The sequence below is a fragment of the Perognathus longimembris genome, chromosome 11 (assembly GCF_023159225.1).
Source record: "Perognathus longimembris pacificus isolate PPM17 chromosome 11, ASM2315922v1, whole genome shotgun sequence".
NCBI lineage: Eukaryota > Metazoa > Chordata > Mammalia > Rodentia > Heteromyidae > Perognathus > Perognathus longimembris.
In genome coordinates this window covers 65,956,462-65,981,619 of record NC_063171.1, presented here as the reverse complement: position 1 = coordinate 65,981,619, position 25,158 = coordinate 65,956,462, and the positions used below count along the sequence as shown (strand labels likewise).

At 37.2% G+C, this 25,158-nt stretch overlaps 1 protein-coding gene across 3 annotated transcripts in view; it reads left to right on the top strand.

Moving 5' to 3' along the window:
* Akt3 (AKT serine/threonine kinase 3) overlaps nt 1-25,158 on the top strand; it is a 190,379-nt gene that overhangs the window by 134,068 nt on the left and 31,153 nt on the right. For 2 of the 3 annotated variants that reach the window (XM_048357470.1, XM_048357471.1), the window contains exons 6-10: nt 479-610; nt 4,425-4,490; nt 5,569-5,637; nt 16,778-16,900; nt 23,702-23,830. In XM_048357470.1, the coding sequence (XP_048213427.1) occupies nt 479-610; nt 4,425-4,490; nt 5,569-5,637; nt 16,778-16,900; nt 23,702-23,830 (519 nt within the window). The remainder of the gene's footprint in view (nt 1-478; nt 611-4,424; nt 4,491-5,568; nt 5,638-16,777; nt 16,901-23,701; nt 23,831-25,158) is intronic. The other variant, XM_048357472.1, reaches the window with a different exon arrangement.

Sequence of the window (25,158 nt, the reverse complement as noted above, 5' to 3'; positions counted from 1 at the left end):
TTCATTTGTTGAGAGATTCTAGTTTCAAAATGGTTTTGTCCAGTATTTGAGAACTACTTATTTTTTTAATATCCATGACTACTGCTGAGACAGTGGCAATCTGATTCTTTCTATTTATAGTTACTTAGAAGTTGGTAAAAAAAAATGGAGTGGATATTACATATACACATGCACACATTTATATATGCTAACAGATTGTTTCAAATAATTTATTTTTTTTATTATTATTATTTTTTTTTTGGCCAGTCCTGGGCCTTGGACTCAGGGCCTGAGCACTGTCCCTGGCTTCTTCCCGCTCAAGGCTAGCACTCTGCCACTTGAGCCACAGCGCCGCTTCTGGCCGTTTTCTGTATATGTGGTGCTGGGGAATCGAACCTAGGGCCTCGTGTATCCGAGGCAGGCACTCTTGCCACTAGGCTATATCCCCAGCTCCTGTTTCAAATAATTTATAACAGATTTTCTAACTTGTGTTTTTCAGACAATGAATGATTTTGACTATTTGAAACTACTAGGTAAAGGCACTTTTGGGAAAGTAATTTTGGTTCGTGAGAAAGCAAGTGGCAAATATTATGCTATGAAGATTCTGAAGAAAGAAGTCATAATTGCAAAGGTAACTGATTATAAGAATTGAGGATATATTTTTGTTTGTGGTATGAATGTGTCTGTGCTGGTCTCCAGACCTGTGACAGAATAAATGATTCTTTTTCCTGTTAAGTTTCTAATAATTTGGTATATCAGCACCAGGAAATGAATTTGTAGATACCTACAGTAATGACCTTTTCACCTCCTGACCCATCTTGCTTGAAGTAGAAGACTACTGGATGTACCCCTCTCTTGGTTCACTGTGTGGAATGGAGGGTTTCTGGTTACAGAAGTAGGAGATTGTTGCCCCCTAGGCAGTACCATACATTCTCATTCTCACATTCTAGCCCTGTCCCACCTTTCCTAACTGGAGTGAAGTTCGGCAGAACCCATCCCATTAGGCCCAGGATAATGATGTAAAGGTACAGTAACAATTTCTTGGCATCCACGGTCACAGCTGTGGTCTCAAGATCACTGCATTAGGCAGAGAAAAAGAAAGTAGAGGTGTTAGGAAAAAAAATTGAATGACATCCTCCCTCACCCTCTCATGACCTCCAGAAAAGTTGAGGGGTCATTCAAGCAGGAGCTCTCCTGTGGCCTCATCAAACTGGGTACGAGCCCCTATTTGTGAAGACAACTATGCTGCCTTTCATCTTTAGCTCCTCCTATTTTAGACAACAAATATTTTGATTTCCCATTCCAGATCTCGATTATCCGTCTATCATTCTCATGAAAACATTATATGTTTGTTTGATGAGGTACCTTTTTACCATCTTTGGATACTGTGGTCTCTAAAGTATATTCTTTTGGCATAATGACATGTAATCGGGAGAGTACAGTATCTTTTGTTTGAATTTATGTGTGTGTTTTGTATGTGTGCACATGCGTGCGTGCATGTGTGTGTGTGTGCTCATGTGTGCATGTGTGTGTGTACTAATGAATATGTATGCATGCTCGCTGGCCCTGGGGATTGAACTGAGAACCAGGGTATCTCTTTGGCTCTCTCTGGGAAAGGCTGGCACTCTGCCTCTTGAGCCACATATCCATTTCTAACTTTTTGCTGGTTAATTGAGAGTATTATGGACTTTTCTGCCCCAGCTGGCTTTGAATTACAGTCCTCAGATCTGTCTAGATCCTCAGCTAGGATTCCAGCCATGAGCCATCAGTGCCTGGGACTTCCAGTTGTTTTGAGCTTTTGCATCTATTACCAGCTATGTAAAACTCAATCCAGAGTGTCCATTCCTCCTTTTATACCTTCTGGTGGATACTGGTAATTGTGCAGTGTGTAGTGTACTTGGAAGTTATGTTGAGATTAGGAGCCTGCTCCTGGGAAATGCTTTGTAGTTTATTTGAAGTCCCTTTTCTCTTTCTGACAAAGGGGACAATTTTAGTGGCATTTCATACATCAAGAGTACAAGCGGAGGGCTGGGGATATAGCCTAGTGGCAAGAGTGCCTGCCTCGGATACACGAGGCCCTAGGTTCGATTCCCCAGCACCACATATACAGAAAACGGCCAGAAGCGGCGCTGTGGCTCAAGTGGCGGAGTGCTAGCCTTGAGCAGAAGAAGCCAGGGACAGTGCTCAGGCCCTGAGTCCAAGGCCCAGGACTGGCCAAAAAAAAGAGTACAAGAGGAATATGTTAGTGGCATTTCATCTCTAATGTTGCAGCTCCCTTTTCCCAGTCTACTATGTTCTTGAACCCTGATAGCCACTGTGTTTTAACTCTAGTTTTTTTATTCTGAAAGAATTATGATGAGCATCAACTTGTCCTATTTTAATGCAGCCTAAAAATTTCCATACTGACGTCCATAGCACTGTGCCTCCTTAATTCTCTTTCCCTTTAATTGTCTAGTTTTCCCTCGCCCATTACCCTTTCCACGCAACCTGACAAATGGCCACCCATTTATCAGTGTATAACCAAATGTTTTGTCTTCTGTGTCATTTGGTTCTCCTACAACTGTGAAGAAACCAATTGAGCCCCATGAAATGGCTTGTTCTTACTTCTTCAGTCAGAAATGAACGCCCTGAGCTGATTTGTTCTTACCTTTTTCAGAGTTTTGCATTATCATTCAGTGTGGTAGCTTTCCAAATACACGATTGTAGGTCATAGAGTTGATCTTTCTTCATATTCGAAGTCACTTATTGGTTGGTCAGTTGAAAGCTCATAGGGCTCTTCCTAGGAACATAGAATATGGTGATGGTATCTGGCAGCTTCTCATTGGTTTCATTATTGGAAGAAACTAAAAGAGGGAGTACCTGCTGCTGAGCATAATGAGAACCTCCTTGCGTTTCTCCAGCAGGACATTCTTATTAAACTATTTCTCTATTATAGAACTCTTCAGGACATACATTCCTTCTTAACTCATTTCTTTGATATTATTTAAGACATGCAGGTATTTCAGGTTTTAAGATTATGTTTTATTCTTTAGTCATAAAAGAAATTTTCAATTAATGCTTGAGAACTAGCCAGTAATTGTCTCTGTCCAGAAATTTTCTGGCTCAAGATTCTTCTGATTACTTCTTGTCAGCATTCTTGAGCTTTTTGCTCTAAACTCTTAATTTGTGTGAGTTAAAGGTGCCTCATATATGCTAATAATTTTTTTAAATATGGGACATAAAATACATATATATGAAAAATTTGTTCCTACGTTCTCTAGTCGGAAACTGAAAATAATATAGAATCATTAAGTGCTAGGATCTTAAGCATTGACTTCACCCTCTTCACACCTAGTCAATAGAGTACTAGAATCCCTAGCCAGAGAAATGAGAATTAGAAACAAAAGGAGTCCGGATATCTAAGGAAGAACCCAGGTGATCTCTAATTCCTTACTTAAAAGATCCTAGAGATTTCACCAAAAACCTCCTAAATAATCATAAACACTTGGGCAAGACAAAAGTGTAACATTAACATACAATGCATTTCGATATATCAATAATGGAGAGGCTGAAAGAGAAATCAGGAAGACAATTCCATTCACAAGAGCCTAGAGAGGAAAAAAAAATCACCTGGGCATAAACTTAACTGAGCTGAAAGAACTCACAATGAAAACTATAAAACCTTGAAGAACATACCAATCTATATGTGTTGGTATTTGTTATCATTTTTTATGGTGTGCACTGGCTTGTAGAGACATTAAACCAAGTAATGAAGTAAGTGTGCTGTGGTAATACTTACTTGCCCTCTTGAACGCTTCTCTTTCTTCTACTCAGTCTCCTCTTCTACATACCATTTATTGCTTTGGAAAGGTAAAGGAAACAATGCTTTAAAACATAATGTATACAGGTTTCAGTTAACTTCTGATAGACTTATCACTGTAGACCTGTGGTTGGGCTGGAGAAAATTATTAAACAGAGTAAAAGAATCTACTTAAGTAACCACTGAGCTGTTTCTATTTATAAAATGTATAATTTAGGATTAAGTTTTCTGTGTATATTCTGTGGTCCCTTTTTCAAGAGCTGGTTTTCTTTTAAGTAGACTTAGAATCTGTATGGTCCGAACTACATCCTGTATGTTCCCTGCAAGCATGGAAATATTAACTACTGCATGCTAAAACATTAGCTGATAAGCCATTCCCCTTGAGGGGAAAACCATACAATTTCATTTTCTCCATGTATGGTATTTTTGGTGTTTATATTATTAATATGCTTTGATCAAGTATGAGTTAGTTATGTGAGTTTCTTCTGACATTATTGTTGTTTTGTTTTGGAAGGTGGTGACGGCTGTATGCAATAATGAAGCATGCTGGTGTGTTTTGTACCTCTGAGTATATCTGCTTCTGATTTTGGAAAAATGGTGAAAATGCTTACAGCGTGTACTAATATGTTGCTTTTTTTCTCCTTAGGATGAAGTGGCACATACTCTAACTGAAAGCAGAGTATTAAAGAACACCAGGCATCCATTTTTAACCGTAAGTGCCTAGGGACTCTAGTGATAGTCATAACAGATTTGCTTAGGTGTGGAAATACCATAAATTAAGTGTCTTGAAAATTTTTGGAATACATGGGCTAAGTTTATCACATGTATTAATTTCCTATCACTCCCATTATTCACCTGCTACCTTTTGAAACTTTTTTCCTTCCTATGATTATCCTTATCATTAAGAAATTAAAAAAAAATAACCAAGAGCAAATGGATCATTGTGGCATAAGTTCACTGGTACAATGGTAGACTTAAAACAGCTTTTAAATATTAAATGTCAATTTTGTTTCTTTTGCTTATTGGGTTCAGATAAATATTTAAATGATCAGGTAACATTGTCTTCAAATATGAAAGCCAGAAATCATAAATGAATTATACCAATGTTAAATGTCAATAAGTCACCATATAGTTTCTTCCCTTGACAAAGTATAAGCTGTACTTAATGCATATAGTTGTGATACAAGGACAATTATAAAGTTCCTCTATGTTCCTGATCCAGTGAAGTACATTCGGATTATGAATGACAGATTTTCAGAAACCTTTGACTAAAGATTTAGAAATATCGGAAGTAGAAATTTTCAAGGGTATCCTTAGATACCCAGATTTCCTGTGTTACATTGCTGCATGTTTATTGTCCATGGTTATGTATAGCATTAGAAACTCCAAAATGTCAACAGGAACTATATTCCTGGGGAACCTGCACTGGTGTAATTTGTAAGCTATATTTTAAAGTTGCATGGGTGAGAACTTCAATTACCAACAGTTTCAGATAGATGTGTAATGGGTTGAGCAGTAGTTGTCTTTGCAGTTACTGTTTAATTTTACTTATAATTCTAGTATTCCCCTTGACAACACAAAATTTGCTTTAGATTTCTTCTAAACTCTTCTGTAAGACCACAGTAAATAGACTGTGAAGGAATTTCATATTCCTTAACGCAATGTTCCCTATTGGTTTCTTAAACAGTGTTGTCTCATCAGTTATACTTACAGTTTTTAAATGTTCTTTTTTATACTATTATAATGGTAAGAGTATAGGATTATAACTTTTTTTTATTTTTCATTTCAAGTCCTTGAAATATTCCTTCCAGACAAAAGACCGTTTGTGTTTTGTGATGGAATATGTTAATGGGGGAGAGGTGAGTCAAAAGCAAATCTAGCATTTTCATCATAGCAACTTTTTATTATTTTAAATATTACTTAAAATTCTAGTTATAGTAATTCACTACCTGGTAGATTTGTATAACTCTCTCTACTCCTGAGTAGATGAGATTTTAATAATTTCTAATGAAGTATCATGAACATTTGTTTTTTTATAAATACTTGTATATATTGGAAAACATAATAATGCTTTTCCTATATTTTAAGTATCTTAAAAGTCTTCCAACAATATGATTTTTGGAATTATGTTAATAAATTTTACAAACCAGAAATGTAAGAATTATTATGTTGTAAAAAGTTTTTTTTCAAGTAGGTTTCCTGTGAAACTTGTTTCAACGTTAGTAAGTTTTACCTATTTTAAACTAAGGAGAGAAATATTTCATAGGTAAATTGTGGTCAGACTTTCTCTTCTGTGTAGTAATTAGAGCATTGTGACTAGACTTAAAAGATTTTACAGATTTTTTTTAATACTTATTTATTGTCAAAGTGAGATCTTACAGTTTTGAAGAGAAATCCAATCACTATTATCACATTTCATTTGTCTTGTTATTCCTTCTCTTCCCTGTTTTTGAACAAAATTAATGTAAGGGCAAATGTACGTTATATAAATAGTTAACTGGAAATATATTGTGAGCTTTCTGAAATAAATTTAATTATTATATAGATGTCTGTATTTTATGAATATTGTTATTTGCCAAAGTAAATACTGTTTATGGACACTTTTTTCCTAGATTTGTCTGATTATGTAGGAATCATTTTATTTGAAGACTTCATTCATGGAACACATTTTGAATGCCTAGGCAAAGTGGGTTTATCTAAATGTTTTAAGACATTACCCTTACCGTCAGAAATCTATGATTTTCTCTTAGGAGTACATTTTAAAGAATTATGAATGATCTAGCATGTAAGGTGAACTTGTTGAAATTCCAGCAGGGTGTGCGTTGAGATGCTTCCAGCAGAGCGGATGATGTGTCCAGTTAGATAGAGGTGCCTAAGGCAGGAAAACCTTGAGTTGTAGGGTAATCATAATAACCCAGGCATACAAAATGTGGTGCTTATGGTCAGATGTCTGAAAAAAATAGGAAGATGACGAAAGTCTTAGAACCATAAGATTGGCACAACTTAGAAAAAATACATGATTTTTGTTAGTACTCTGAGAATATTAACCTGTACAATGATGTTATAAAAAGCATAACTTTTTGGTTTAAGGTTAATTTCATTCTGACAGGTGTTTCCTAAGGTTCTGAAGAATATATGTGTGGCAGTGTCACAGAGATTAAGGAAGGGGATTTATGTTTGGAAAGCATGCCCTTGGAGGTGGTAGTTTACCTAGGGAGGTAGGAATTAAATTAAGGAACTATCCAGAAGTCTTTACCCGTATCTTATCAGTATCTTGATAAAAATGCACATATTTTTGTTCGCAGCTGTTCCACTTCCAGACATTTATTTATAGACATAGATATATACCACAGCTTGGTCCATAAATGAATATATTCACTGCAACATTATATTACCTTAAATGAACATTCAGTAAGAAGACTGCTCAGGTAAAGAGTGCAAATCCATACAGTAGAATCAATTTCTACTAAGTACAGTGAGGCAGCCCAGTCTGACTAATAAAAGACAAGCAAGATGGGAAGTTTGATGTATTGTGCTACGAGACAGTAAGACCATGTACATGTATGTTTGTGTTTGTTTGTGCATTGTCTGTGTAATTACACACTGGGTGTTGTGGCTTGCCTTTGGGTCGATAATCTGGGTGGCTGGACACAAGGTGGAAGGAAGACTTACTTTTCAATTATGTATTCTTCCGTAGCTTTTGTATTTTGTACCATCTACGGATATTTATTTATAATTTAAAATAATCAGATAAGTATATGGCTGACCAAGGAAGAAAATAATATAGAGAAAATGATTAACTCAATCAGAAGTTTGGACAGCATTCTTCTAATGTCTTTCCAACTTTTTTATATAGTCTCCTGTATTTACATCTATGGAATACTTACAGATTGTTTTATAATAAGGGTATATGAGTACAATTTACAAATATCTTTCTATTGAGTTGTATACAAGATACTCAGGTAAATATTGTTGGATGTACAAATCAGAGTTCAGCATAGATTTTACCTCAGAGAGTTTATAGTCTATGAAGAAGATAAAAATTATGCTGAATGATGAGTGTGTCTAGTGTTAGATGCACAACTGAATGGCTGTGGGTCTTCATAGGATAGGACACCGCATGATGGAGAACTTTCTGGAGGGAACTAGCAACACGAGTGAATTTATATTGTAAACCTAGAATATTTACAAGATTAATTAATTGATGATTGCTGAACATTTTATGCAAGAGCAGATTTCCAGACTAGCCAGATGCTTTTCTTTTTTTATTTTTTATTATATATATTTTTTATTTTTATTGACAAACTGATGTACAGAGAGGTTACAGTTTCATATGTTAGGCATTGGATACATTTCTTGTACTGTTTCTTACCTCCTCCCTCATTCCCCCAGATGCTTTTCTTTTGCATTAAAAAATATGTTTTACATGTTTGACATGTCTTATGCCTTTTCTACTTCTTTCTTCTGCCCTGCTTCCTGAGTTTTTGTTTGAGGATAGGATGGAGATATATATATATAGATAAATATAGATATAGATATAGATATAGATATAGATATGTCATTGCTGCCTTGATTTTACTGGTTGCTGTGATACTGCAGAACGCTTGAATTAATGTTGAAGGAAGAGAGAAATGGAAAGGGGAAGATGCCAGGGAAGAGAAAACTTTTCAGTGCTGACTAAGGCTTATGAGTATATCTGAGTTACATCAGGGAAAAGAGGCCATTGCTATTCAGGTAAAATACGTTATAAAGAATGTGCAGAAGCAAGCAGGTACCTCCCCTTTCCCCAGACACCCCCAAGAACCAGGTGTGAATGAGGCATAAAGCCTTGCAGACTGTAATCAGGAAAGAAAAACCACAAGTCAGAGCCACATTGGGCTAGTTCTCTGCAGAGGTGTTTAGGTTTTGTCCTGAAGGCAGAAAGGGAAATGGGCAAAAAATGTTTAGAAGGACTACTTGGTAGGAATACAGGAAGAGGAAAAAGGTGGGATCGGGGAAGATACTGGGAGGTGCAAGAGTTGTCGTACAGTAGGGTCACTAATTGAGGCAGTGTTAGTGAAAAGAAATCACATTAGGGTGTTATCTAGGTACTAGAGTTGCTAGAATGTGAGGATTATATATAGGAGAAAAATTCCATATTATTTTATGGGTTTTTTGCTAGGTGAATTATATTGGGTTATTCCTAAAGATAGAAAACATGCCAGGTGCCAGTAGCTCATGACTAAAATCGTAGCTACTCAGGAAGCTGAGATCTGAGAATTGGGGTGCAAAGTCACTGTGGGCAGGAAAGTCCATGAGACTTACCTACAGCTAACCACCAGAAAATCAGAAGTAGAGCCATGGCTCAAAGTAGTAGAGTGCTAGCCTTGAGCACAAAAGCTTAGGAACAGTGCCTGGGCCTTGAGCCCAAGCCCCACAACTGACAAAAATTTAAAAAAAAAAAAGATAGGAAATATGAGAAGAGAAATGAATTACAGTAGAGATCACAGAGTTCACTCAGAGATAAAATAGGTATCACCAGCAATGCTAAAACCAAGAAGGTAAAAAATAAGGGTGGGAAAAGTATGTAATACTTGAGTTGAGTGTCCAGGTTTCTCAGTTTCGGTACTCAAGAGAAGAATGGCCACAGGAAAACACTGGGCAGAAGGAACAGGACAGGAGAAGCCTTAGAAGTTATGAGGAGTAACAGCATGTAAGATAACAACATAGACATGTCTACTGCATGACACATGTGCTGGTGCCATGTATGTGCCTTGGATAAAGTGCAGAATGCACAAGATTGGTCTAGAGCAGTCAGGAAAACGAGTTCAGTGCAACTTGGTGGGGAGTAAATCTGCGTCTGTAGAATGAAGTGTAAAATAGTTCTAATAATGTGGCCACCCACATTGCTGCTGACAGGTTTGTGCAACTCTTAATAGCTTAGGTATTACTACATTTACATCAGAAGCAGAAACATGTCCTGGGTTAAAACTGAAAACTGTGGTATGTTATTCCCTTTGGCTTAGGAAGTCCCTCGTTAAAACTCTCCCCCAAATCTTTTTAGTACCTATATTTCTTTCAAGTCTGTAAATTGTATTTCTATGATCTCTCACCTGTTGGAAATTTTCTGGAAGTCAGGTTTTCATTCAGAATGAAGGAAACTACCATGTAGACATGTTATGCACCTGACAAATTCTTCACATTCTTTATATAGGTATAGTGAACCTATGCTCCCACTTACTACTACTATCCATACTTAGCTCTTTGCATATTCTATCTTGGTTTCGTTGATAAAATTCAGATTTTTGCATATGAATTTCAGTTTCATGTCATTCTTGAAATCCTCTCTTATTCAGATTTCTTATTATTTGGCTGGCATCTTGTCTTCTATGAACCAAAATCATCTCATTTTAAATTCACATAAGACAGAAGTGCCGGCAGTCAGCATTTGAGTTTCACTTACTAATTTATAGACGTGTGATTTGGGTGATTTTTACATTAAAAATACCTCATTTCGTATTCATAGTGATGCTTTTTAAACTTTTACTAAATTTATAGGTATATAAATATCTTTATTGTCAGGAGTCTGAGTTATTAACATTTATGTAGGTCATATCAAAATTCTATTGCCTTCACCCTAATCTTTTCAAAAATTTCCAAGCCAAGAAAGATAGATTATAATGTTCGCATTGGCATCTAAAGTTATGCTATACAATTACAAAGTAAGTTAAAATTTTACTTTATATGCCATATTTACTTTATAATTGTATAGTATTTCTAGGCCAGTTCCTAAAGTGAATTGTGAAACCAAGGTCTCATTGCAATTAAAGTCAACATGAAAAGACTCAACTTGCCTCCATGTGTAAAATGTTTTCAAATATATTTTTAGATGAGTTTCCTGGAACTGGACCGATCAGCAACTTTTTTCATGATTCCTCTCCCTCTCGTGTGGTTATGGCATAAGACAATCATTTGTTAATAATTAGACTTCTCATACATGGTATTTTACCTCAGCGTAAGCATTTCAAGAAGCTAAAAAGAAAAGCAACATATGTATGATTGAATACTCAAGACAATGACACAAAAAATACTACTTAAATCTGTAGCCCAGAACCACAATATGTAGTCTTTTGTGTTCCACATAAAAAGATTGCCCATAATACTTACTATAATCCTATTTAAATGCATCATCATTACATTTGGGAGACGTCTCATGGCCTTTTAAAGGCCCAGCCAACTCTGACCTGCCTTCCTCTGGCTCTCGGTCTCCTAAGTAGCTAGGATTATAGGCATGAGCCACAGGTGCCCAGCTCTTTGTCTTTGGTATCTTCTTGATACCAAATTGTCAGATTTTATATATTTTAGCTATAAATACTTTTAAAATTAGTTTTGTTAGCTTTAAGTACTTGTACAAAGGAGTTGCCATTCAACAAAGCAGTTTATGAATACAACGTATCTTGATCAATGTTCCCCTTTCATAATTCTTACTCATCCCTCCCATTCCACCCTGTCTCTCACTCTTCTTAATTTTGTAGGTTATACATTGCAGTTGTTACTGCACTCCCCCGACCCTTTTTCTCTTCATTCATCCATTTACCTCTTCTTGACCCTACCCTAACTCTTTCAAGTTCTCATTTACATGTGTTTGTTTTGTTGAACTATGATTTTGTCAAGGAATTGTGCTGTTGTGAGTTTGACCCCAAATCCACAAAATTAATTGAAATATAAGTATTTCCATAGCATGTTTTGCAAATGATTTTCCTGTTCTACAGCTTTCCTTATTTCGTGATAGAGAACTTTGTCTTGTGTATAATTTTATTTAAGTACAATTTAATGCGAACTCCAACTTTATGCATAATTTGCCATAATCATCAATTTATAAATTTTATAAAGTTTAGTGCGTTTTGACCAGTTATGTGTAGTAGTGGAGCTTTAGCATCCCTAGTCACCATGGAGAGCATTGTTGGGAAAGAAGATGGCCTCCTGGTGCCTGATTTTACAGTGAAAGCATCTGTGCCTTTATCTTCAAGTATGCTGTGAGCTATAGGTTTGTCATCAGTGCTCTTAATGAAATTTTAAGCTTCCTTCATTCCTAGTGTGTGGACTTACATTTAGAGACATAGAAGCTGTTAAGTTTTTTCAAAGGACTTCCTTCTATATCTGTTAGGATGGTCATATTTTTTTCATCATTACTGTCTTGAATTCATTGTTTGATTTTTGAATGTTAACAAATTTCTCATTTCTTGGATAAACTGTACTTTATAAAACAGTATCCTTTTAATGTATTATTGTTGGATTCCACTTGTTAAAATACTATTGGGAATTATATAAGTCTGGTTATCATTAGGAACATCATTCTGTGAGTATCTTTCCCTGCCACCTTGTCCAAAGTACTATCTGTGGGTTTGAATTTAGACTAATAGTGACTTCTTAAAATGAGCAGCACTACTTCTACCGCTTTCTGACATATTTTACTCAGAGAGAGGAAAAGGGAGGGAGAAGGGGAGGGGGGAGAGGGTGAGTCTGTGTAGTGTGTTTAGCTGTAGGTATCCAGGCCCTCACCAACAGTCAAATTTTGTTGGTAAGAATTGTCTTTGTTGGAAGGTAAAAATGTGTGTGTGTGTGTGTGTGTGTGTGTGTGTGTGTGTGTGTGTGTGTGTATCCATGTACTTTATCTTCTCCTGGAGTTAGTTTTAGTTGTTGTATGTACTCAGGAATTTGCCCAGTGTTTGTAGATTTTGATAATGTTTGTAGGAGATATAGATACCTTTTGCTTTGTTTCTAATATTGACATTTTTATTGGCATTATCAAAGATCCAGCTTTAAATTTCACAGACTTTTTTTTTCCTCTGTCAGGTTTTAATTGCCTGGTTCATTAGTTCTTTATTTTTCTTGTTCATTACTTGTTTATTTTTCCTATTAGTCACTTTGGGTTCGATTTGAGTTTTTTCTTCTTATCCTCTCCTCACCTTAAAAAAAAAAATAGTTCAGTGTTCGAACTCAGGGCCTTGCACTTGCCTAGCATACCACTCAAGCCCCACCCCCACTACTTGTTGGCTTCAGTTATGGTTTGAAATAAGTTCTAGTACTTTTACCTCAAGCCACAATCCTCCTACCTATGCTTCCAACACACTGCCATCTATGCACCAGTTATTTTGAAATATGGAATTGCCAGCTTGTTTCCTGATGTTGCCTTAAATAGTCATTGGTCTATCTCTAAGTCCCAAGTAGATATAATAACAGGTATGAGCCATTGTTCAGCTTTTTGGCACAATAACAGTGCTAAGAATCCTACCTAGGGCCTCATACATAGTGTGTTTTTGTTTTTTTAATTAGGAGCAAAACTTGATTAGAAACAGGTATTTTGTTGCAATATTTCCATACATATAATGTACTTTGATTAAATTTATACCTGTTAATCTTTCATGTTTGACCTCCATATTTTCTTCAACCTTCTTAAGATAGTTTTTATGGGATTTATATATGCTATTTCATATATATTATAAATGTATATGTCATATTCACCTGTCACCCTCTTTTTTCCCTTCTCTCTTCTCACTGTCCCACTGGTTCTTCATCTCCCCCCTAAAAAAACCTATCTACCTTCTACAACAATGTCATATTATTATTATATACATCTAGAGTCAGCAGATGAGGGCAAATGTGAAACATTTGTTTTAACATGCTAATCTCACACAACATAATGATCTCTAATTGTTTTCCTGCAGCTGACATTATTTCTTCTTTATGGCTGAATATTACTCTGTGTATATGTATATGTATGTATTTATATGTGTGGATACATATATATGTATGTGTGTGCTCCTTTATCTAATCATTGGTTAATAGGCCCCTAAATATTGATTGTATATTTTGGCTAGTGTGCATAATACTCTTACAAACATAGGTATACAGGCCAGGTACCGGTGGCTCAGACCTGTAATCCTAGCTACTCAGGAAGCTGAGATATGAGAGTTTTAGTTTGGATGAACCAGAGCAGGAAAGTTGGTGGGATTCTTTCCTCCAAGTAACCACCAAAAAGCCAAAAGTAGAGCTGTGGCTCAAGTAGTAGTGCTAACTTTGAGCATAAAAAGCTCAGATACAGCCCCCAGCCCTGAGTTCAAGCCCAGGTCTGGCACCAAAAAAGAAGAGAGAATAGACCCATAAAGAAGCAAGAGTAGACATCAGATGGTGGTGGGTTGAGAAGCACATAGAATTTTTCTCTGTAAATTAAGATTTTAGCTGATACTTTTATAGAAATTGGCTGGAAGACAAATTGAAGATATATAATCTAAATAAAGATCTAGAATCATGAATATATTATACTACTTTTGGAGGGGGGGAAGCTATTTTCCCCTTTCTAAAGTAGATGAGCAATGGTTAGAGTAACCTTCTTTTAAGAAAATTTAGACACTTAATCACTATCTTATCCCATTAGAAAATCTCCATAACTCTGCATAGCTACCATAGGGCTTCTTTCATCAAAGCCAGTGTTCTAAACCATGGAAGAAGTTGTTCACTGGCTTATTGCTAACCCATGCTACTTTCTATTCCCTACCCTTGTGTGGATGCCAATGCATTAAAAATAATAATTGTCACTGAATAATTGTATAAATCGGTTTGACTTTTGGCATTCCACAGTTTTATCATTTGTAAGACACAACATTCTGCAGTCAGAATGCATTTTTAGTACATAATGTATCACAATTTTAGTTAATAACATTCTTTTTTGGTATTATATAAAGTGGCATTTCAGACGCAAGCACCTTAGATTGCTAAATTATAATGGCATTTGGGGAAAATAAGGCAGTAAATATTAAAATTTAGAGAATATTTGTCTAATATTTTAATTCTAATATAATTAATGTTCAAATATTTTTGACAATAATAGTCTTTTTACTAGGGCTAGTAGGTAATGCATTAATGTTTGCCTTAAGACAATAATAGGTAGGCACAATGGCTCAAGCCTATAATCCTAGATACTCAGAATCAGAGATTGGTAGGATCTTGTTCAATGGTACAACAGCCCATCTCAATCAGTAGCTGGGTACACTTGTCATATCAGCTATGTGGATGGCTGAGATTAGGAGGACCATGGTGCCAAGCCAGCTTGAGGAAAAAACAAGGCCCCATCTTAAAACTAATCAGAGCAAAAAGGACTAGAGGCAAGATTTAAGCAATGGGAGCATCTGCCTAGCTGGTACAAAGCCCTGAGTTCAGTCCTTAATATCACCAAAACCAAACAAAGAAAACAATAATAGGTTATTAAGCAGTAGGAAAAGGGAAGAAGGAAACTGTAGTGAACTTTTTCACATTACTTCAGATGATAATTTGTTGTGTAAACAAAATTTAACCGTCTTATGGGGGCATTAAAAGTCCATGATCCATGTGAATGTGTCAATTTGTGAACTTGAAGTCTAGCATACATTTATTGCTTCTTTTTTCTTCAGTCACAGACACGTGTTGAGTACCTTGATGGCAGTACTCAGCACTGTGACCCATGGTCCTTGTTCTTGGCAGATTTCTTAATACACTGAAATAGACCATGGATTGATAGTGTCTAGTTCCTGAATTCCTAAGTCTGCTCCTCTAGTACGTTGTCAGAATGAAGGACGTGATGTGGTTTGGGGTTTTCTTCTTCTCTGCAGTGCCTTGTGCATGTTAGGAAAGAAGACTCCCACATCTCTGCTCAAGAGATGGGATTTGTACGTGGTAGAACGTAAGAGATGAGATCTACATTCTTTTTGTCTTTTGTCTCTCTTTTCCCTCCCTCCCTCCCTCCCTCCCTCCCTCCCTCCCTCCCTCCCTCCCTCCCTCTCTCCCTCCCTCCCTCCCTCCCTCCCTCCCTCCTTCCCTTTTTGTACTAGCAGGGCAGACTTTTTTTTTTTATAATACCACTTGAGCTCTGTCAGCCCTTAGTCCTTTTCTATTTTACTTATTTTTGTCCAAAGTCAGACTATGACCCTCCTACCTTCTCCTCTTACATAGTTAAGGTTTCAGCTATAAAGCCACTATACCAGGTCTATTTGTTGAGATGGGGTATTATTAGCTTTGTTTCTGGACTAGCCTTAAACCACAGTCCTCCTCATCTCTGCCTCCCAAGTAGCTAAAAATTTAAAGGCATTTTACTCCCAGCCTTTTCAGGAAGTAGATATCTAGGTACTTGGACATAGCAAGTTTCCAAGTGAATAGTGGATAACTAAAGAATAGTTTTAAATGATGATATGAGAAAAAATGGTATAGATATTATTGAAAATATAATGAATATATATTGGGGATGATAGCAGGAATAGAAGATGTTTTTCACTGCGGAAGGTGTAGCTTCAAACTTTGAAACTTGCTAGAGATACAGTGATCAAGTTGTAAACTATAACAAGATCAAATAAATTGGTTGGAGGAAATCACTGGCCATTCTTAGTAATCAAACTAATCTAAATAATTAAATTCAATTCTTTGTTAAAAATGAGCACAAGCATAGGTGTAATGTTTATTGGTTCTTTCTTTATTATTATTTTCAAATAGTTGTATACAAAGGAGTTACCATTCCACAAACCAGTTTATATAAGTGCAGTTCTCCCACGTCCCTCTCACACCAACTTCTGCCCTCAATTTTCCTAATTTTATAGGACATGCATTGAATGTTGGGATCGTATTCTCCCCTACACCTTTCTCTCTCTGTCAGTAGCTAGTCCTGTACAAATGAAGCAGCCGAATACTGAGAGGAAGTGCAGTCTAATGGTGCATGCCTTTTTCCTCTGGTAACTGAAGGTTAAATGGGTAGCAAGCAGAATGTCTTAAACAAGATTGGTATATTGATTAAAACGCTGATTTAACAGCTCTTGGTTTCCCTTTGGAAACCTGGGAAAGATAAGCCAGCTGCTGTCTAAGAGTGCCGAGTGTCCACGGAGAGTACACTATCTATCATCACAATATGGCAGTGAGAAGTGTTTTATGTTTGTGTTAATTTCCCCCACTAAATCAGTAATTATTACAATCCTGTCCCTGCTGTTTACCCTGCAGCTGTTTTTCCATTTGTCGAGAGAGCGAGTGTTCTCTGAGGACCGCACACGTTTCTATGGTGCAGAAATTGTCTCTGCCTTGGACTATCTACATTCTGGAAAGATTGTGTACCGCGATCTCAAGGTAAAAAAAAAAGTAATCAAAATTTGTTGTCTGTAGAGACTATAGGGACAAACAAAGTAATTAAAAAGTTACACAATTTTTAGAAAAGCAGATTTAATTCAGAAAAAGAAGCACTTTGTTTAGGAGTGTCCTGCTGCCTTTGACAGGAAGCTCCATTCTCTAAGGTGCATAGGGTTCCTGTGTGTGTGAGCAATATGATTGCTGCTTGACTCTTCTGATCAACTGACCTACTAGTAGTAATTTCATTTTCTATATATGTTATAAAAATATTTCTGAACATCTGAGTACAAGTTAAATAACTTTGCAAGTGATATATTAAAACAAGTTTGATTATTGTGTTCTACCATCCTGTAGTGTTTATAACGAAGCTTTTACAATAAATAAGACAAGGAAAACATTCATTTCGCTTATAGTTATTACTTTTTGGTAGGCTTAAATACCTGATGTATTTTAATATAGGCAGTTATTTGTTAAGCTTTTCATTCACAAAAGCAGAGTCTGTGTTTTATTGATAATAAGAGTTTTAGTAGGATGAGATTCCAAGGACAGCTTAGATTGGGCAGACATTCTATAAAGGTCAGATAATAAATACTTCCATCTTTCCTGCCCACAGAGTTGCTGTTGCAGCCACTCAGCTCTCTATATGGACAACCCTATACATTATGTAACTGAGTATGTTTGCCTGTGTCCTGATAAGATGTTATTTACAAAAACAGGCAGTGGTCTTGGTTTGGTCTACATACCATAGTTTATAGATCCCTGAAACAGAATGTGTAAGCTTATAATAATTCCCATCACTCTCATAAATGAGGTTGCCTATGTTGAGGAAATTTTTACCATGTCATATTTTGAACAAATTCTAAATGTTGTAGTCTACTTCATTAAAAGTCAATCTTGGAACTTGGGTAATAGCCTCATGGTAATTTGCTTGCCTAGCATACATAAGGTTTTATCCCTAGCATGGGGGGTGGGGGAAACGTAAGTCAACTATAGTGACACGTGCCTATAATTCAAGCTACTCAGGGTGCTGAAGCAGGAGGATCATAACTTGGGAAACTTGGTAAGACCCTCCCCCAAATAAAAATAGACCAGGGATGTCATTCAGGGATAGAGCACTTGCTTAGAATATGTGATTCCCCATGTTCAATACCCACTACTAGGATGAAAATGTTGGTAGTGTAGTAGTCTAGTTCAAGGCAGGCTCATGCCTGTAATCCTAACTACTCAGGAGGCTCAGGTCTGAGGATTGTGATTCAAAGCTAGCCCAGAGAAGGAAAAGTTGTGAGACTACCAAAAAGCCAGAAGTGGAGCTGTCATTCAAGCAGTAGAATGCTAGCTTTGAGCATAAAGCCTCGGGGACAGTGCCCAGGCTCTGAATTCAAGCCCCAAGACTGGCAATTTAAAAGTTAAATGCAGAATTGGTTTGTTGACTAAGTACCAGTACCTAGGCCAGTGCCAATGGCTCGCACCTTAAAACCTAAGTACGTAGGAGGCTGATATTGAGAATTGCAAGTTTCAAGCAGCCTTGGCCAGAAAAGTCTGTGAGACTCCATCTCCAAGTAACTAGTGGTAAAGCCCCGGCTGAGTAAGCATGAGGCCCTGCGTCCAGACACTAGTGCCCACAAGATAAAGTAATAGAAGTTATCTTAGATTTTTTATGGAATTTTATTTGTGAAATTAAGTGTACATCTTAATAAATCAGAATTATATTCTTCTTTCTTAAAAAAATACCTGTGACTCTTAATTTATCTTATTATGTAAGAAAATTAAGGTGTTTCTACTATGCTCCTTGATGTTATAAGTAACTGCAAATAGTAACTTTCTTGTGAAATACAACTTTGTCTAGTGACAAGTGAAATATAGTATGTAGTTGTATAATAAATTAAGTATTAAACTTTTACCGAGATGTGAGCTTGGGCACAATAGTGAGTTTGAGGTGAGATCAAGATACATAGCAAGATCTTCTGTCAAAAAAATAGACAAAAATATAACGAAGACTCTTAAGATACTGCATTTAGGAAAACAAACTGTAATGCAACTGAAAAAGTACCCAATTCCAGGGCAGTTACTTGTCTAACTATCAAAATAAACTAGAAATGAATATAAATCAACTGCGTGAAATCTTTTTATGACTAAGGATGTGATAGAATTCAATATTCTTATTTTTTGCCAGTCTTGGTGCTGGGACTCAAGTCCTGAGCACTGTCCCTGAGCTTCTTTTTGCTCAAGGCTAGCACTCTGGCCACTTGAGCCACAGCGCCACTTCTGGCTTTTTCTGTTTATGTGGTGCTGGGGAATCGAACCCAGGGCTTCATGTATCCTAGGCAAGCACTCTACCGCTAAGCCACATTTCCAGCCCAAATTCAGTATTCTTATATCTAATGTCTATGTGGCTAAGTGTATTAGTGTGTAAGTGTCTGGATTAGAAGATATTGCTTTTAAAGAAATTAATTTATAACATGACAAAATATTTATTAATTCCCCAAATATATTTTTCCTTCCTGAGTCTCCTTCTTTTACCCACTTCATGTTTTAAGGATCTTATTTCTAGGAGCAAGAAGGGTACAGTGTGGATTTTAGGGATGTGAGCAATTTTGAAGTAGAGGGTAATACATTCACAGTATGTATAACTAGAATTATTAGCATAAATAACATTCATTTGATGTGCTAGCATTTATATGGACTGTTAAAATTAGGAGAATCTTTGTTAATACTCTCCATTTGTCATCTCTATTCAAATGAGTCAGTATATTATAGTCCGGTTCATCAAATGATCACTTTATTCTCTATTGCTTCTGATGATGGAATTAGACTAAATGTACTAAATGTCATCATTAAGTAGCTACTTTATGTATGACCATCCAAATATAGGCACGACTAAACAGACACTTAAAAGGTGAACATACTAATGCTAGAAACATTAAGAATTAATTTCTCAGGGTTTCATTGTCCAAAAAGAAATGTACGCATTACCTGACTTCTGTAACTGTAACCCCTCTGTACATCACTTTTACAATAATAGTTAAAAAAAAAGAATTAATTTTTCCTAGAACTTATGAGGGCATAAAGTAATTAACTGTTGCTAAGTTTTTGGAACAGCTAATCTTTCTACCTAGAACATATTTATATGATAAATATGTAGATTATATCATAAATATGTAGATTTAAACCATTTTTGCCACCCTAAGATGGCACAGAGGTAGCCCTCCTAGTTTTCAACACTCTCCCTGGTGTCCATCTCAAATAAATACTATAAATGAAAAGACTTTTCCACCCTCACTTCTAACCAGACTACCTGTCTCTTTGACTCCTTTCTAGAAAATGTAGGCACTAATTAGGTATTAAGAACAGCTTCTACCTCTGAAGTTAAACTGTACTGTTGGGCCCTGGTCCTTATTTCTATCAGGTTCTTAAAATAGCCGGGAGAGGCGAGGGGTGGGTCGCAGGGCAGGTTCTCCAGTATCGTACAGTGTGGATTATTTTCTGATTTGGGTGGGTTGGAAGTCAAGACTCATTCTTTCAGTATTGATGTCTGTGACATCATGTTGTGACATTAGGCAGTTAGATGCCCATAAACGTAGATGTGCATGTGTAGAACAGGGATTCCTTACTACCTTGATGGGCCTTGGCAGTCTTGGTGCCTAAACACTGAGTTTGATGTATCTTGTTTACCTTTTTTTTTTTCCTGGTCCCGGGGCTTCAACTCAGGGCCTGAGCTCTGTCACTGAGCTTCTTTTGCTCAAGGCTAGCGCTCTACCACTTTGATCCCCAGTGTCACTTCTGGCTTTCTGGAGGTTAACTGGAGATAAGAGAGTCATGGATTTTCCTATCTGGCCAGCTTTGAACCTCAATCCTCAGATCTCAGCCTCCTGAGTAGCTAGGATTATAGTTGTGAGCTACTGGTATCGGCATGATATATCTTGAGAAAGCTAAAGAGGAGTTGGAGGTAAGAGTGGAGGACAGCTGTTTATTAATACTGCTGCAAGAACCCATTGGAACTAGTTCCTCTCATTTGTTTAAAGGCAGGCCAGACTTCCTTCTGCCTGCACAGCCGTCAGCGGTACCCCTCCTTTCCCAGGCAGGAGTTTGGGCCTCAGCTTCTCCACTGACTTGGGTATGCCCTATTCCATGAAATGTAATAGAATAAAAAATATGTAAGGCTCTTAGAGTTTGTTCTAGGCACCAGAAAAACTGGTGATTTAGTGATTAATAATTTTTGTCCATAATACACAGAGGACAAGATTTCAAAATCTGCCATTACTTCAAATGAACACTGAGTTAAGACCTCTGTCAAGTCATGAATTCCTCTCTGCCCACTTCAAAAACTGTTGCAATTTGTGTGTGTGTGTGTGTGTGTGTCTGTGTGTAAAACTTCTGTGGTGTATATGTCTAATTTTTTCTAAAAGGTATGTTTCTCTTATTTAGGTTTTGTAGTACAAGGTATTAGACCTAGGGCCTTATGCATGCTACTACGCAAGTGTCCTACCCTTGTTCTATACTATACCCCACCTGTAGAAGCATGAGCTTGTGGGTGACAGCCCTCTGACTAGTCCAGGTAGTATAATCTAGGTGTTACCAGAGGATCTTTTTTCTCATAACCTCCTGTTTTACTTCATCCTTGCTTCTGCCAGTAGGTGAACCCCTCAACTATGAGCGTACAGTCCCATTCTGTCTTGGAAACTATGAGTATCTATAATGGTAAATCCAGAGGCATTTACAGTTTCCAAATAGACAGTGCTTGAACAATCAGGAACCAGATGCATTTTGCATTTTATGGCTAATGAAAGGAAAAAGGGAAACCAGGAGATGTAGAAGAGATAGCTGAAGAAAGATAATTTGTAAATACGTTTTCTTCCTCTTTCCCTAGGAGGAGGAAGCCTATAAATGTTGGATTAAATACTCAAGTTATAGTAATGTTAAGAGGACTGAGGGCCTGATTTCTAGGCGTCTCTGTTATCTCCATGTCATTGATTTGCTTAAAAGACTTTTTTTGTGTGTAGCCTTCAGAGTCCTGAATAACTCTGATACTTTTTGTACTTGTTTTTATGGTAACATTGTTAGTGCACTTTGTGTGAGATTACCATTTGCTTTGTAAAGATTTCACATTAGTGGGTTATTTTAAGCTTAAGGATATGTTTTGAAACAGTGCATCTCTGTTCATATCTGTGATGAAAAAAATTATTTAATCAGCAAATGACATTTTGAGGTGGTGAGAGAAAAATAATTGATGATGATAGCAGACATAAAATAGTTAACCTGAAATTATTACATATTTGTTTTAGTCTTTTCAATTGATTTATTGTATATTGACAAGTACTTTTAATGAAGTCATTGAGCTAAGTGCTTTCGTGATGTTTCCTTCCTGAACTTTTCGCTTTTCTTTAATAGTGTCCTCTAGGAGGGCCCACGTTTTGGTAACGTAGGAATTGACTGTGAAATTCTCCATGTTTAGAAGAGTGATTGTTTATTGAATGTTTACAGTTTAAGTTCTTTCAACTTCACAGTGAGTTCTAAAAATCTTCGCCTTGGATAAAACACATAGAAATTAACACAGGTCAAGCCTGTGACCACACAGTGGAAAAGGGTCAGTTCTAAATTTAGTGTGAGCCTCAGATTTGTGTTTACACATTTGACCCTCTTAGCTCTCTACTGCCTCCCGTTGCCATGACCCATACTCTCTCACAATTATCCTTAGGCTTGCTTCATTTCTTACTATGTCATTGTCATTTTTTTTAAAGCTGGCTTATAAAACAAGTCTGGTGACCAAGTATCTTGGTTTGCCCAGGCCTGCAGTTAATAGCACCTTCAAGTCCTGCATCCTAGAAAGACCCTCTGCTCTGGACAAACTAGGAACAGTTGTCACCTGTGTCCTCTGTTTCTTATCCAACCCTCTACAAAGGGGTTACAGTCAGGCCAAGCATACATTTCCTTCTGGACAGCCCTATTCTTGTTCTTCCTTTTATTCCTCACTCCTTAGCCTTGTAAGGTTTGGAGCTGAGATGCAAAAGTAGATAACTAGGTAGAAGTTGGGATTACTTAAACATACACGTTGCCTAATATTTTTAAAGCAATGTTTATATATTTTGATTCTTTTGTATGTAGCTACCATATAAAAAGAAAAAGCTGGAAGTGGCACTGTGGCTCAAGTGGCAGAGTGCTAGCCTAGAGCAAAAAGAAGCCAGGGACAGTGCTCAGGCCCTGATTTCAAGCCCCAGGACTGGCAAAAAAAAAAAGAGCTTACACAATCTTGTCTCTTAAAACTCTTTCTGTATTACTATAGAATTATACCACTGTAAAAAACTATTATCACCGTTTTCCAATAATTTTATACCACAGTTTTTAATAATTTTATCATTATCAAGTATTTGATAGAACATATTGTGTTTAGCTGGGCACTGCGTGCTCCTGCCTATAAATCTTAGCTACTCAGGAGGCTGAGACCTGGCTGGAAGTTCAAAGCCGGCCTCATCAGAAAGTTATAAGACACTCCATGTCTGATTAACCAACAAAAAGCTGGGCTGGAGGAGTAGTTCAAATGGTAGAATGTCAGTCAAGTGAACATGAGGCCCTGTCAAGCCCTGATATCAGCACACATTAACTAATCATCAAAATGAACATATTTTTTTCTTTATACATGAAGCTATAGCATAGGTAAGTGCTAAAAGTTCTGTGAATTAAAACTGTGTACTCTTTTGGAAATAGCCTACTCAGCATTCAGGAATTTTTCACAATAGTATTTTCCTGTACTTGAAAACTCTAGAATAAATGATGTCATTTTTTTCCATTCTTCTTAATGTGCAGTTGGAGAATTTGATGCTGGATAAAGATGGCCATATAAAAATTACAGATTTTGGACTTTGCAAAGAAGGGATCACAGATGCAGCCACCATGAAGACATTCTGTGGCACACCGGAGTACCTAGCACCAGAGGTAGGATTAAGTCCCTGTTAGGAAAAGAACGGTAATGTAAAGTTTTACAAATAGAAACAGCTTATTGCTACCTTCACCAGGTTTCAGCCTGAATTGAATTTATTTGCTCTGGCTTGTTTAATGTAGTGGTTTGGTTTTGCTTTATTTGTATGATGAGATTTGAACTCAGGGTCTTATGATTGCTTCTTAGATCCTCTACCACTTGAGCTAATCCCAAGTTATTTTTGAATAGGGTCTTACATTTTTTTCCCTGGTTGACCTAGGCTGGATTTTTCCAACCTAAGCCTCCCAGGTAGATGGGCTGACAGACATGCACCACTATAGCCATGTTATTACAGATGGAGTTTTGCTAAGTTTTTACCCAGGCTGGCTTCAAACCACTTTTCTCCCAAGTAACTGTTACTACATGTGTGAGCCATTATGCCTGGATAATGAGATACTAGAGGATATACTTCAAAGAATGAACTTTATACAGTTGCCCTAACTAAAAGTAAATTAAACAAATTTTATTTCTAGTCTGTACATTTTATTTCTTGGTCATGCCCATTTTTTTACTACATTATGAATGACTCCAGCAAGAATTTCAATCTTAAAACCATCTTGGACTTTATTTAGAAACAAAGACCATAGTGATTATTGGTTCGTAATCCTAAAGGTTTTACACTTGACTCCTAGAAGGCTAGTGAACTGATTATCTCCATTGTGGAGTTCATGTTCCAAACCTGTGCAAAGGCTCCACAACAATTCAGATGAACCAATAAATGCATGTCTGTGTGTGCACGCACACGCATGTGTGCCAGTCTGGAGCTTTGTGCTCTTGTTTGTTTTTTTGGCCCAATGCTGATGCTCTACCACTTGAGCCACATCCCCACTCTTGGCTTTTTGCTGGTTTGTTGGAGATAAAGAGTCTCATCGACTTTTCTTCCAAGCTGGCTTTAGAATGTGATCTTCCTATATCAGCCTCAGTAGCCAGGACTGCAGGTGCAAGCCACCAGCATCTTGTGTCTGCTTTGCACTGCGAGGCTTTCTGCACACTGTGCTCATAGGACAAGACAGAAAAGCACTGTGCTCTCAGAGAGCTGACAGTGAAGAGGGCCCGAGCAACCCTGAGTGGATAACAGAATAGCTGTGGAAGCCGTGGGGCTGTGGAGGCCGTGGGGGCTGTGGAGGCCGTGGGGGCTGTGGAGGCCTTGGGGGCTGTGGAGGCCATGATGGCTGTGAAGGCCATAGGGACTGTGGGGCCATAGGGATCGTGGCCATGGAGGCGGTGGGGCCCTAGAAGCCTTGGTGCGTGTAGATGTCATGGGGCTGTTTACAGGCACACCAGG